This window comes from Scyliorhinus canicula, chromosome 11 (assembly GCF_902713615.1).
Source record: "Scyliorhinus canicula chromosome 11, sScyCan1.1, whole genome shotgun sequence".
Lineage (NCBI taxonomy): Eukaryota > Metazoa > Chordata > Chondrichthyes > Carcharhiniformes > Scyliorhinidae > Scyliorhinus > Scyliorhinus canicula.
In genome coordinates, this window is record NC_052156.1 from 128,122,704 (window position 1) to 128,138,356 (window position 15,653).

General features: G+C 47.6%; 1 protein-coding gene across 5 annotated transcripts in view; it reads right to left on the minus strand.

Moving 5' to 3' along the window:
* The window catches only part of celsr1a (cadherin EGF LAG seven-pass G-type receptor 1a), a 386,197-nt gene extending 380,916 nt beyond the window's left edge, over positions 1–5,281 (minus strand). For all 5 annotated transcript variants that reach the window (XM_038811388.1, XM_038811389.1, XM_038811386.1 and 2 more), the window contains exon 1: positions 5,028–5,281. In XM_038811388.1, the coding sequence (XP_038667316.1) occupies positions 5,028–5,145 (118 nt within the window). In that variant the 5' untranslated portion in view covers positions 5,146–5,281. The remainder of the gene's footprint in view (positions 1–5,027) is intronic.
* Between the last annotated feature and the right edge of the window lie 10,372 nt (positions 5,282–15,653).

The window sequence follows — 15,653 nt, forward strand, 5'->3', positions numbered from 1 at the left end:
TGTAGCGAAAGAGGTGTATCAGGACCTGGTAATGATTTTCCTTATGCACTAATGGTAATTGCTGCAATTTAGTGGATACAAAACACGTATGTGGTTTTGAAATAATATTTCTCAATATGATCTGTTTTCATATAACAACTGCATGCAAACATAGATACATGGACAACGGGTTAAATGATAACAATTGTGAAGTAAAAAGATGTAACACCACAATATTAAAATATCAATAGTAATAAAGGGCAGCACGGTAGCATTGTGGATAGCACAATGGCTTCACAGCTCCAGGGTCTCAGGTTCGATTCCGGCTTGGGTCACTGTCTGTGCGGAGTCTGCACATCCTCCCCCTGTGTGCGTGGGTTTCCTCCGGGTGCTCTGGTTTCCTCCCACAATCCAAAGATGTGCAGGTTAGGTGGATTGGACCTGGATAAATTGCCCTTAGTGTCCAAAATTGCCCTTAGTGTTGGGTGGGGTTACTGGGTTATGGGGATAGGGTGGATGTGTTGAACTTGGGTAGAGTGCTCTTTCCAAGAGCCGGTGCAGACTCGATGGGCCGAATGGCCTCCTTCTGCACTGTAAATTCTATGATCTATGATAAATGTGAAAATTACCTACTTACCTGCCTGAGATTAATTAAATGGTGTGAGGGAATGAGTGTAAATGTGGCCATCCCTAGAACAACTACACAAGTTATGTAGAATGTGATGGCAATTTCATCATACAAAAAGAAACTAGAACACGGGTAGGGTTTTAAAAATAAGTATTCTGGGCTGATAAAGCAATATTTTGTGTTTATATAATACAGCTAGTGTCGATGATAATAGAAAGATGGATGCCAAAGCTTTCTCCCCTGACCTCTTCTCTGAAATGGCTTCCAAGTAGCAATGTATCGGAGGCCTAGACCTAGAACAGCCATGGTACAGCACACTTTCTTAGCCAGTGCATGAAAAATAGCATTAAGCTATTTAAATGAACCAAAAACAATTGCAATTTGCTGAAATCAACTACTGTATTACTTCTGAGATTCAGCAACACTGATATTTGACACATTTTTCAAACGAACTCCAACAAAGAATTGCTAAAAAAAAGATAATTGGCATCTCGGCTAGTTCATTGGTTTGCAATGACATACTACTCACTGTAACGTTTACAACAATTGGGGCAAAACTCGTTCTGCAACAAATGTGAAGCAAAAATAAAGTTCCTCTACTCACTTGAAATGTTTTTAATTTAAATTATCAGTAGGATTCATAGAATCCCTACAGTGCAGATCGAGGCCATTCGGCCCATCGTCTCTGCACCAACACTCTGAAAGAACACCCTACCTATTTCCCTACGGTCCATTTCTGTTCGCACACTATTCAGGTTATAAAAACTCAATTTTGGTATGCTCCACCACTCTCCTTGGATTCGGTTCATCTTCCCTTCACTTTCCACTTTTACTTCTCAATCTTAAAATGATTCCTTCAAGAACAAAGTATCTTTTAAAATTTCTACCCTGGCATGAAAAAAAATACCAAAAGGTGAACTACTGCATCCAAAATAACACATCTGAATTCAAGGGTGTAAATAGTTGGAGGAAGGATAAGGCTGCCTTGTGTAAAACAAGCATATTGCAAAGTGTGAGGATTTTTGCATTATTTGCAATTTATATAATTATATAGCATGAAACACTACCCATCAGATAATAAACCTTCGCCCATAAAAGGCTGTGACACTTTGGGCAGCATGTGGCGCAGTGGTTAGCACTTGGACTGCGGCACTGAGGACCCGGGTTCGAATCCCAGCCCTGGAACACTGTCCGTGTGGAGTTTGCACATTCGCCCCATATCAGCGTGGGTTTCACCCCCACAACCCAAAGGTGTGCTGGTTAGGTGGATTGGCCATGCTAAATTTCCACTTAATTGGAAAAAGAAATAAATAATTGGCTACTCTAAATTTAAAAACAAAAGTTGTGGCGCTTCATTTGCTCACAGTGCAATACAATATAGCCAAAGTAGCAAAGGTTAAAGTAAACATAACTGCCTATGGATTGCAGTGTCTTATTCTGTGGTATTTACGCTAGATTCTGAATACTTCTGCTATATTCTAAACTTCATTCAATTTTGTGAGAAACTCACACATTGATTCGGTTGTACGTTGCATGGTTAATAGTGGGCACAATGGGACTGCAGTGCGGAGGACCCACGTTCGAATCCAGGCCCTGGGTCACTGTCCGTGTAGAGTTTGCACATTCTCCCCATATCTTCATGGGTTTCACCCCCACAATCCAAAGATGTGCAGGTTAGGTGGATTGGCCACGCTAAATTGCCCCTTAATTGGAAAATAAAATTGGGTACTCTAAATTTATAAAATAATAGTGGGCTCAATAATCTGAAACATTGATTATGTTCTGCCATTGTCAATGTACTATTGTTTTTGGAATTTTGCCAAGCAACATAAATGGTTAGCATAGGAGTTGCTATGTATTTGAGACACATGATGCAGGATAGTTCCGTATTTTGAAAAGGGACAAAACAGGCAACACTGTTAAATATTGAAATCAGCTTTGATCGTTGCCTGGACAAAGGAAGAATAATCTATTACAGAGAAGAGTTTTTGCTGTGGTCAATGGGAACTCGTATCTATGAGATAATAACAAACTTTCAGTCATGACACATGTTGAGGACAAATGGTTCTTGGGGACTGTAGCAGTGTTTGGGTACCAAAAAGAAACAATTGCAAGCTGACATTATTGGACTTTATTATGCTTTTTTAAACTCATTCAAGGAATGGGGACAATGCTGGTTAGATCAAAATATATTGCCAATCCCTAAATCGTGAACACAACACTGTCCATCACACAAACCTGCCTCCCATCCATTGACTACACCTCTCGCTGTCTTGGGAAAACGGGCAGCATAATCAAAGACCCTCCCACGCGGGTTATTCTCTCTTCCATCGGGCAGAAGATACAAAAGACTGAGAAAATGCACTAACAGATTCAAAAACAGCTTCTTTCCCGCTGTTACCAGACTTCTGAATGACCCTCTTATGGACTGAACTGATCTCTTCACGCACCTTCTCTACAGAGCACTATGCTCAGTTTGCTTCACCCGATGTACATGTATTTGCATTGTGTATTTGCCCTATATTTTATGCATGGAACGATCGGTCTAGACTGTATGCAGAACAAATCTTTTCACTGTACCTCTGCACACATGACAATAAATCTAAATGCCCTTCAGAAGGTGATGGTGAGCTGCCTCCTTGGATTGCTGCAGTCCATGTGTTCTGACAATAACCAGTGTTATTAGTGAGAGAGTTCCAGGATCTAACCAAGTGAGTGAAGGAACAAAAATATAGGTCTGGGTCAGAATGGTGTGTGACTTGGAGGGAAGCTTGCAGATGGTGGTGTTCCTAAGGATCTGCTGCCCTTGCCCTTCTAAGCGGTAGGGGTTTGGAAGGTGCTGCTGTCTTGTTGCAGGAGCCTCACAAGTTGCTGCAGTGCCCACAGATGGAACAGGAAGAGGCCACTTGGCCCATCATGTTTGTACCAGCTCTTTGAAAGAGCTATTCAAGTTGTCTGCTATCCCTGGTCTCTCTCTTTCTGCTGACATCCTTCAACAGCTGAGCAGTACTCATTGCTTAGGTTTACATAAGATGTTTCTCATAGAATTTACAGTGCAGACTGAGGCCATTCGGCCCATCGAGTCTGCACCGGCTCTTGGAAAGAGCACCCTACCCAAAGTCAACACCGCCACCCTATCCCCATAACCCAGTAACCCCACCCAACACTAAGGGCAATTTATCCAGGGCCAATCCACCTAACCTGCACATCTTTGGACTGTGGGAGGAAACCGGAGCACCCGGAGGAAACCCACGCACACACGGGGAGGATGTGCATCACTTCTGCATAATACTAGGGGAGAGAGAGGCTGTTGTCTGTGGAATTGCATCCCAGTCAGGGTAGGAAGAAAAATGATTTGAGGGGAAGAGAAAAATACTAGGAGTCAGACTCAAAACTTCGTATTTCCCTGATGCCTAAACTGTGATGATTTAATTGACTTATAAAAATTACACTTTTGATCAAAAGTCAGTATATGGTAGCAGATAATTTAAACTGCAGGTAGCTCACCTACTGCTGAAACCCTCATCTATGCTTTTGTTACCTTTAGACACACTCCTCACATTTTCCTACCCTACATAAACTCAACATCATCCAAACCTCTGCTGTCCATAGTCGAATTTGGAAAAAGTGGCAATCACCCATCGCCCTCGTGCTCACAGACCTATGCTGATTCCAAGTTAAGCAATGTCTTAAATTTAAGACACATCCTTGTATTGAAATCTATGTATCACTTCAGTCCTCCCTATTTTTAATCTCCTCCACTTTGCACAACTCTCAGAAACATCTGCACTGCTCTAATTTTGGCCTCTTGCACAGTGTGCCTTCAGCTCAGATGCCCAGCACCCCAGAATTCCTCTGGCAAAGCACTCCATCTCCTTTGAATGCCCTCTTCAAAACCTGCCTTTTTAGTCAAGCTTTTGGTTACCTGTCAGAATCGTTCCGTCTGGGGCCTGTGTCAAATTTTACTTTGGTGGGAAGCACTTTTGGGGAATACAGCTTCAGTGAAAAAAATATGTGCTTTACGCTTAGAAGTAGCTGCATCTATGAAAGCAAACTGGGAAACGAGAAACAGAAAACGCTGGGCAAATCTCAGCAGGTATGTCAGCATCTGTGGAGAGAGAAGCTTTGACAGAGAGTCACCCTGACGAGGAAGCGTTAGCTCCCATTCTCTCGCCACAGATGCTGTCAGACCTGCTGAGATTGTGTTGTGTCTGTTTTTTTTGTTACTGTTGTGCATGAGCCACCCGGGGAAAGCTCACCAGATGAACTCTTCATGATGATGAAGGTGCAGAGGGGTGATGAGCACTCTGCAGGTGGGTTTTTTTAAAAACTGGGTGAAGGAAGCAGGTTTGAACTTTTAGCACTGCCTGTTTTTTTTGACACCATACACACACGAGAAGAGGTAAATGTGGGAGCTCACTTTTAAACACATGGGTGTCCTTGGTCTCGCGGTCCAGTTGCTGTGTGGTGGTAACCGCTCCGCTGTCAGGGTCCATGTGGAAGTAGTCGGTGGACCTGCTGTCAAATAGCGACTCCATGGTGTACTCCAGCCGCCCCGCGTCCCCCTCGTCCAGATCGCGGGCGTTCAGCGCGATGACCCGGGTGCCCGCCGGCTGGTTCTCGGGCACCGACACCTGGTAGCTGGGCAGCTCGAACTGGGGGCTGCGGTTGCTGCTCCTCTTGGCGCGGAGGGTCCGGCCGGCCGCGACCCGGTCCTCCGCCAGCCGGACCCGGATCAGGAGGGCGCCCCCCGGACGGCCCGGCGGGGGGGCGCACAGCAGCTGGACCTCGGCGGCGGGAGGTGGAGGTGGAGGCGGAGGGCCGGCCGCACTCCCCGGGCACTCGCCCCCCGCCCACAGGACACCGGCCGGGTGCAGGAGCGGCAGGCCGCTGCCGTTGAGCCGGGAGCAGAGGGCGCCGGGCGGCCGCAGCGCGGCGGGGACGAAGTCCCACACGTTGAGCAGCGAGCGGCGGCCGGCCGCCGGGCCCGCCAGCCGCACGTCGACGTCGAGCCGGCCGGCCTGCAGCCGGCCCCGCGGCTGGCAGCCCGGGCCGTGCACGTGGACTGCGAGCCGGGCCCGCACGCTCAGCAGGCGGGGCGGCTCGGCCGCGCGGTAGCGCAGGTGGAGCGGCAGCGGGTTGGCCGGCAGCCGCGAGCAGTCCAGCGGCCCCGTCTGCCTCAGCTGCCCGCTGCGGGCGCCCAGCTCCAGGCACCCCCGCAGCGGCTCGGGGGTCCGCCGCTCGTCCAGCCGGCACCGCCAGCCCGCCGCTGCCGCCCCCAGCGACATGTTGGCCAGCGGCGGCTCCCCGGATCCCGGCACCTTCCCTTGGGAAAGATGCAGCCTGAAGGAGCCCGAGATGGGGATGTGTAGGAGGAGAGTAAGAAGGATGGGGCAGCGGAGAGACATGGCTTTAAAACCCCAAAACAACAAAATAAATAAAAGGAACGATCTACCACTGGCCAAATCTCCAGCAACTTTTCATCCTCAAAGCCAGTGACCCTCAGCCCGAGTGCCCTCCCTACCTACTGGAGCCTGGCATGTTGAGTTTACAAACTTCCCTCCTATTACTATCCCCCCCCCCCGTGTAACTTTTTTTCTGCCCCTCTTCCTCCCCCCCTGATTTTCTCTGCTTTATCTCCCCTTACTTTTTCCCCTTATTGTTTCCCCTCCTACTCTTTGCCCCCTTTCGACTTTATCTCCCACCCCAATTTGTGTGGGGGTTCTGTTTTTTTGGGGAAAAAAGTTTTACTTTGACCCCAGTTTCATTTCAAGATGGCTCCGCCGCCCCGGCTCTCGACAGCATTAAACCTGCTCCCGTTTCCCAAACTTTCAGCAACACAACAACAACAAACACAGCGGCTCTCCTCCGGCAGGACCTGCGAGTGACTGGGAGGCGCCCAGGGGAACGGGCAGGCGCCGCCAGCGGCTCCCATCTCAGCGCATCAGGCGTCTCCCTCCCTCTGGCTCCTCATTCACCACCTCCTTCCTCCCTGGATCCTGATCCCTCTCTTTCCTCCCCTCTGTCTCTCACCTACTTCCCCCTTCCTTCTTTGCCCGGTCTCTGGCCGATCACCCACAGTCAGTGTCTTCGATGCAACAAGGTGCCTTTTTTTTTGTATGCTGTGGTTTCCTCTGCCTCACAGGTGGGTTTGTAAATCTCTTGGCAGGATCTGTCTCCGGCGACCCGCCTGCTCTGCTCTTGCTCTGACCTGGAGGGGGGTTTAAGGTACAAATTTACACTCAGCAAAAAAAAACGGAGTTGTAGCGGGATCCACACTCCCGGCTCCAATAACTCCACTGCCACCAAATGGATTAAAAAGACAACACAGTCGCCATGTGACCCACTTGGCCGCCTCTTGGGGAATTCTTAACCAACAAGTGGGGCTTTGGTACAGTTATACATATTTTAAAAGTGTCCAAGGACCAGACGAAAGGGGCGAAGGGAATAAACCACATAATAGGTTTGTAGCGCTGAAAAGGTGGGGAATTTGCAGGTTGTTGCCATGGTGACTCGAGTTTAAACAGGGATCCCAGGGGACGCGATTTGGGCGTTTCGTTCGGAAACAAAAGCGAACAACGAACTGAGAAAAAAAACTGCGCGTAACCTGAAGCCACAGCGGCACGCAGCGAGAAAGCACTTGTTAGTAGAGCAACCCACACACAAATTACAAATCGTCCGATTAATTCTAGTCTCATTCTCACACTTACGTTCCTGTTTTCAGTTTTAAATCCACTTTGTTTTTTTGCACAATTTCGGTTGTAATCTGATCATAGCAATTATACTAACCTTCCACGGGCAAGCCTGATTTTAACCGGAATGTTTTGCTTTTTATTTTGTAAATAGCTGCTACAATTTCAACGTTTGTAATTTTCACCAACATAAACTGGTTTACTTCGGAAATTAAAAACGGAAGATGCGGGATAAACTCGGCCGATCTGGCAGCCCCTGTGGAGAGGGAAACAGTTGACATTTCAGGTCTAAATGACCCTTCTGCAGGATTGAAGGGAGAAATGTAATAACTTTTATTTGAGGATTGATTTCTGATTTGGGCTGAATTATTTATATTTTGCGATACGTTTCTCCTTGCGAAAATGACTAAGTCTTAATTTGTTCACTAAGTCTTCTGACAAGATTCATGAAGAAGATATTCAAATAATCATTCGATTTGAACGTGGTGCAAATCTCGCCGCGTTTTAGAATCATTAGCAATTATTTGAATCTCCGACACGAATAACTAAAACAGCTCATAATTGGCGGAAGCTGGAGTGGTGTCGTTTCGAAAGACAAGTTATTCGTGTTCCATTGGTCCTCACACTACACAATCCAAAAGCCACCACAAATCAGAAGCGTTTCTCTTCCTCGGAGAATTCACGGATGAAAGGCAGTTCCTAATATAAAGGAGGGGTGGTAGGGGGTGGAACACATGACAGACACCAGGTAATCTGGTCTTTACAGTATTTCTGCGGCACCACTCCCCTTTTATCTTTTTTCTATCTTACAAAAGGGGCAGCACGGTAGCATGGTGGTTGGCATAAATGTTTTACGGCTCCAGGGTCCCAGGTTCGATTCCCGGCTGGGTCACTGTCTGTGCGGAGTCTGCACGTCCTCCCAGTGTGTGCGTGGGTTTCCTCCGGGTGCTCCGGTTTCCTCCCACAGTCCAAAGATGTGCGGGTTAGGTGGATTGGCCATGCTAAATTGCCCATAGTGTCCTAAAAAGTAAGGTTAAGGGGGGTTGTTGGGTTATGGGTATAGGGTGGGTTTGGGTAGGGTGATCATTGCTCGGCACAACATCGAGGGCCGAAGGGCCTGTTCTATGTTCTAAACTGGGTAAATGATCAGTAAACAGATCTATTAAAACACTTTCTAGTTGAGGTTTAATTTTCTCAAACCACCGCTTGTATAGGGATCTGAACTCCATACATGACCCCTATTGTGTGGTTCGCACTGATGCCTCACAACGTCAGGGACCCGGGTTCACTTCCAATCTGTTCACTGTGTGGAGTTGCACTTACTCCCCACCTCTGCATAGGTTGTCCCCGGGTGCTCCAGTTTCCTATATTGGGTAGCACGGTGGTACAGCCTCACAGCAGCAGGGACCTGGGTTCAATTCCAGCCTTGGGTCATTGTCTGTGTGGAGTTCACGTTCTCCCTGTGTCTGCGTGGATTGCTTCCGGGTGCTCCTGTTTCCTCCCACAGTCCAACGATGTGCAGGTTAAGTGGATTTACCATGATAAAATTGAACCTTAGTGTCCAAAAAGGTCAGGTGGGGTCACTGCGTTACATGGATAGGGTGGGGCGTGGGTCTAGGCAGGGTGCTCTTTCAGAGGGTCGAACAGAATCGATGGGCTGAACGGCCTCCTGCACTGTAGTGATTCTATACGTTTTTTAAAAATACATCTCTTTTTCAAGTAGGTATCACCCTCTATATACCACCTGACCATCACTATCTTCTGTTTGTACTGGTGTACAATTTCTAAATTGCAGTTACCAAAAACATACGGCATAATTGTATGAAATTAAGCCAGGACTGATACTACATTTTGGGGCTGTTTTTCTTTCCTGCCTCGATATTTTGATAAACGTCCTCCTGCAACAGGGGGATCAGGGGTGATGGGGAGAAGGCAGGAGAATGGGGATGAGAAAATATTAGCTATGCTTGAATGGCGGAGCAGACTCGATGGGCCGCGTGGCCTAATTCTGCTCCAATGTCTTCTGGTTTTATGATAGCCCTCGGTAAACTTTGAAGTTTGAGCTTGAAGTGCTGCATACCCGGTGGAAGTCGGAGTCTCTTTAAAAAGATAGCACGTAGATGCAAGTTTAATAGTTCTGAGAGTGGAATAAATATAGTCCATTAGAACGGACTCTTGTTAAATAAAACAGCTTTGCGCGACACTTAAGAATACTTATTTAAGAATTGAGGCTTCATTGCACAACATTATTAAAGTTCTATACAGTTTTGTACATCACCGGTAACTAAAGAAGATTTGTGCTTAATAATTTGAAAGATCACATTTTGCCATTGCCACACCTTGTTCCTCTTTCTCCCAAAGTGTTTATTTTAGATCGCCGGTGTGTTAAACTCTGCAGAATGAACCAGTTCTTAAGTAAGTTAAACAGCACACAGGCGTGCAATGTCAACATGTAGTAAGAGGTTAAGAGCGGCGGCACAGATTTAGATGGCGGCTGCACTTGACTGTTTCAATCTCAAGTTTGATCTCAACGCCATGAATCAACTTTCAAATCAAAAGTAATTCATTTCTGCTGACAAATTGATTTAGCAAAACGTTACCTTTAACGTTTAATATGCAAACATTGACATTTTATTTTAGTCCCTAATTATTTTGCTTAAGTATTATTTTTCTCCGCACGCGCCTTGCAATGTATAAAAATACTGAACGATTTAACTTCGTTGCGGTTAAAGTCCGGCAGGTGAGCTTCACGATGTCGGCGAGAAAACGTGGTTGTTGCGCCGCGTGACCTGGTTTTCTGTCGCTTCTCGGTAACCGCGTGTTGATTCGGTGATTATGAAAGAGCGATATAACAAGAGTTTATATGGAATGATGTCCTATTAACAATGCAAGTGGAAAGATACAAGTGTAAATACAGCCACTGTGTGGGCAGTCACAGAATAACATCACAAGTCGAATATGAAAAAACGAATTGCTTCTCTGTCGGGCCTTTTACGACCTTACCGAGCACGTTGCAACCACTGAAGCCCTTTTAAAGTGCAGTCACTGTCGGATGGTAGTCAAACAATTATTATGTTTCTTCAAGTATTTTAATAGCGACAGATGTAGGTTATGCAGCCCCTGGAGGCAATTCCACCATTTAATTAGATCCTAGCTGTCACCTAACTCCATTTATTTAGATTTGTTCTCTAGATTGATGGGTATCAATCCATACCCTCACACAACAGAAATGTAATTTTTACATAATAATAAAAATCACCGCAAAAAGTTCAGACAATTATTACAAATATTTGTCAACTCACTTAAATCCAAGGGCAGCAAGGTGGCGCCGTGGTTAGCACTGCTGTCTCACGGCGCCGAGGTCCCAGGTTTCAGCCTGGATCTGGGTCACTGTCCGTGTGGAGTTTGCACATTCTCCCCATGTTTGCATTGGTTTCGCCCCCACAACCCAAAGATGTGCAGGATAGGTGGATTGGCCACGCTAAATTGCCCCTTAATTGGAAAAAAATGAATTGGGCACTCTAATTTAAAAAAATACTCACTTAAAATCCCAAATGTAGTTATTTTCTCAGAAACAACCCAGAGTAAGTTTTTAATTAAAATTACCCATATGCTATAGATAGGTTAAAAGTGACTGCCGTACAAATGCATGATGTTACTCTAATGCTAATGTGACGCTAAGTGTAACTCATGGGCTCCCTATTAAGGCCACAAGTTGTAATTGGCATGCTTTCCTGAGCCAATTAGTGCATCAATATTCTTGGACAGATTCCCAGGTCAATTAGAAGCCAGACAGGCTTTCAGTTTCTAAGCATGCTTCTGAAAGCATTTTTATTAATTTGTGAGCTGTGGGTGTTGCTGGCAAGGCAGTGTTTATTGGCCGACACAAATTGCCCTCTAGAAGGTATTCGTGAGCTATCTTCTTGCATGCTGCAGTCCATGTGGTGAAAGTAATCCCACGGTGTTGATAGGGAGGGAGGCAATCCCAAGATTTTGACCCTGTGATTTTGAACAATGGTTATCTATTTCCAAGTCAGGGTGATGCGTTATTTGGAGGGTAACATGAATGTGGAAGTGTCCCCATGCCCCTGTGCTTCTAGGTGATAGAGATGATGGGTTTGGAAAGTGCTGTGGAAGAAGTCTCAGTAAATTGCTGCAGTGCATCTTTGTAAATGGTACCTGCTGTAGCCACAACATACCGGTGGAAGGAGTGAATGTTTAAGTTGGAGGTGGCATGCCAATTGAGCTGGCTGCTTCGTTCTGGATACTGTCAAACATGCAGAATCCATGTTTTTGTACGTTTCTGTACTTTCGTCATGATTGGTTTTTTTCTTTCACCTTATAACTTAGAAGTGCGGCACAGAAATTTGCAGTGTGACAACTGATTAAAACTGACCTATTAATGGCTTTCTCCTCCAACATAGGAACATAGGAATTAGAAGCTGAAGTAGACAATTCAGCCCGTCGAGCCTGCTTTGCCATTCGATCAGATCGTGGCTGATCTCTTCCTGGTCTCAAATCAAGCTCTCCACCTATTCCCCATATCCCTTTCACCCATTTTTAAAACCAGAAATATATCTATCTCCTTCTTGAAACTTTTTAATGATTCAGATTCCACCGCACCATCGGGCAGCGAGTTCCACAAATTTACCACCCTCTGCGAGAAGTAGTTCCTCCTCATTTCAGTTCTAAATCTACCATATTTTGCAATAAAGGCTGAGATTCCATTTGCTTTTTTAATTACATGCTATACCTGCATACCAACTTTCTGTGATTCATGAACAAAGACACCCAGATCCCTCTGCCCAGATGCTTTTCAAATCTCCTGCTCCATTTATTTTAGTTCTATCCCTCCAACAATGTGGCAAACATGATGGATTGCCTAACCTCTCATACTAACGTGACTCTGTCATGTCATTTCAAAGCTTTCATGTTTGTGAATCCAGTTTATACACAGGTGCATTTAAGCAACTCGTAATTAGTGCACTTCGAAACAAATCAGGAACCGCCTCAGGGGATACAGGATAAGGTAGTTTTGAAAATGGGAGTGGGGGAGGGGAAGATCTTGGAAATTTATAAAGAGCTTATGAAGTTGGAGGGAACCTAGATAGGGGAGGTAAAGCATAAGTGGGAGGATAAGTTGGGTAAGGAACCAGAGGCAGGCATTGTGAGGATGTTCTGAGTAGAGTCAATATGGCCTCATCATGTGCCAAGCTCAGCCTGATACAATTTAAGGTGGTCCACTGGGCACACATGACAGGGGCTCAGATGAGCAGGTTTTTTGAAGGGGTGGAGGATAGGTGTGGGCAGTATACAGGAGGGCATTCAAATCATGTCCACATGTTCTGGCCATGTCCGAAACTTAGGGGATTCTGGCAGGGATTTGCTGATGTCATGTCCACGGTACTAAAGGCAAGGGTGGCGGCGAGTCCAGAGGTGGCGATTTTTGGAGTGTTGAAAGACCCGGAAGTCCGGGGGTGAGACATGTTTTGGCCTTTCTCTCCCTGATAGGCTGGAGGTGGATCATATTGGCGTGGAGGGACACGTCGCTCCCAAAATTGGGTGTTTGGGTTAGTGACATGGCTGGGTTCGTCAGGCTTGAGAAAATCAAGTTTGCCCGAAGATCGACTTTAGGGTTCGTCCAGAGGTGGCAGCTGTTTATCGAATTCTTTGGGGAAAATTAAATTGTTAGCAGATACGATAAGGGGTAGGGGGGGAATTCCCAAAGAAGCAAGGACCCCAAGATACTTTGATGAAACACTTGTCCCATTCATCAAATTTGATGTTTAAGTTGTCAGTTTCGTTCTTAGTTGTCACTGTGTTGTTTTTGACCTTCTGCTTCAGTCTCTTTTCACTGATTATTTCCCCATAACACTTGCTGATTCTCTGCTCTCATTTACTTTCTCTGTTGTTTTCTTTGCTTCTTTCAGTATGGGTGGGAAGTGTCTTGATGTGACAGAGTAAGCTGCTACCAATTGCTGCAGGTTGCATTTCTGATGCAGAATGACTCCCATCCCTTTCCCCCGCACGCCATGCTGATGTGACCATCAATTCACTGGACACACGATTGGAAGTAAACTGTGGTTTTAATAGTCTTACAACTAAGCCAGCCTGCGACCAGAGGGACTGAGAGCAGGCTTACGGCTGCAGTACTTTATACTTCCGTTAGTGGGAGGAGTCATGGGCGGAGCCATGGGCAGAGCCAAGGGTGGAGCCCAGTACAAACTCCTCATCTCCCCCTATGGACAGAGCCGCGCAATGGCTCACATACAGAGCCCACAAGGACACAATACATGCAAGGCAATACAGTGTGAATTACGAGGCATATAATTCACCACATTCACCACCTGTAAAAAAAATCAAGTCCGGCGGGCGTGACGGGTCTACAAATTGAGCCGGTCTGGTGGCCAAGTCGTCCTTTGGGATCGGCGGAGCACTGGGGTTGCAGCATCTTCGGGTGGCTGGGTGGTGGCGGTTGGGGAGGGCACGATGGTGGACTCCGGGGGGGTGATTCGGTCCGAGCTTTATACCTGACCCGGGCGACGGGGAGCGCAGGAAACCTATAGGCGTGGGGGCGCGGAGCATGGGCAGTGAACATATAGGTGCAGGGCGCGGAGGGTTGGGTGTGGTGTAGCGTGGGGGGTACCTCGGCGGTAGTGGTGGTGGAGTTGGATCCTGCAGGCGCCAGGTCCCGGAGGGAAACAGTGTCCTGACGGCCGTCGGGGGTTCGAATGGAGTAGGAGCACTCTTTCTACGAGCGGATCAGTGTGCCCGGACGTGCTTCCAGAGGAGAACCGGGCCCGGTGTCTTCAACCAAGTGGGAGCGAAACCCCCGTGGTAGTGCCCCTAGAAAAAACAAATAGCCGTTCGTGAGGGGTCTGGTTGGTTGCGGTGCATAGGAGGGACCTAATAGCATGGAGCGCGTCAGAGAGGACCTCCTGCCATTGGGAGGTCGGGAGATTCCTGGACCGGAGGGTCAGTAGGACGGTCTTCCAGACCGTCGCGTTCTCACTCTCCACCTGCCCGTTCCCCCTGGGGTTGTAGCTGGTAGTCCTGCTCGAGGCGATGCCCTTGTTGAGCAGGTGCTGACGCAACTCGTCGCTCATAAAGGACGAACCCCTGTTGCTGTGTACGTAGCTGGGGAAACCGAACAGGGTGAAGATACTGTGCAGGGCTCAGATTACTGTATGGGAGGTCATATCGCGGCACGGGATAGCAAGCGGGAGAACTCATCAATGACGTTCAGAAAGTACACATTTCGATTGGTCGAGGAGAGTGGCCCTTTGAAATCGATGCTCAGGCGTTCAAAGGGCCGGGATGCCTTTACCAGGTGGGCGCTGTCTGGTCTATAGAAGTGTGGTTTGCACTCCACGTAGATCGGGCAATCCCTGGTGATGGCTTTTTCCTCCTCGGTGGAGAAAGGCAGATTTCGGGCTTTGACGTAGTGGGCGAGCCGGGTGGCAGAGGTCATTGTGGATGGCTTTCAGGCGGCCATCTTGCGCACGTGCCACGGGACAGGGCATCTGGGGGCTCGTTGAGCTTCCCCGGTCGATACATAATATCGTAATTGCAGGTGGAGAGTTCGATCCTCCACCGCAGGATTTTATCATTTTTAATTTTGCCCCTTTGTGAGTTGTCAAACACGAAGGCAACCGATCTCTGGTCGGTGATGAGGGTGAACCTCCTACCTGCGAGGTAGTGCCTCCAGTGTCGTATGGCTTCCACGATGGCTTGTTCGTCCTTTACGAAGTTCGAAGAGTTCGGGAGAAAAAGGCGACTGGTCTCCCTGCCTAATTCAGAGTGGCTGCGAGAGCAACCGCTGAGGCGTTGCTTTCCACCTGGAAGGGGACGGATTCATCCACCGCTCGCATGGCCGCTTTGGCGATGTCCTCCTTGATGCTTGAAGGCCTGACGGGCCTCAGCTGACAGAGGAAAGAGTGTGGCCTTAAATAGTGGCCGGGCTTTGTCCGCATACTGAGGGACCCACTGGGCATAATACGAGAAGAATCCCAGGCACCTCTTGAGGGCCCTGGGACAATGAGGGAGAGGGAATTGTAAGAGGGGGCGCATACGGTCCGGGTCGGGGCCTACGACTCCATTTTCCATGACATAGCCGAGGATGGCTAGCCTGGTTGTGCAGAAACCGCACTTCTCCGTGTTATACATGAGGTTAAGTTTCTGGGCAGTTAGGAGAAATCGGTGGAGGTTGGCGTCGTGGTCCTGCTGATCATGGCCGTAGATGGTGACGTTATCCAAGTACGGAAACGTGGCCCGCAGCCCATACTGGTCCACCATTCGGTCCATTCCTCGTTGGAACACCGAGACCCCATTCGTGACGCCAAAGTTAACCCGGA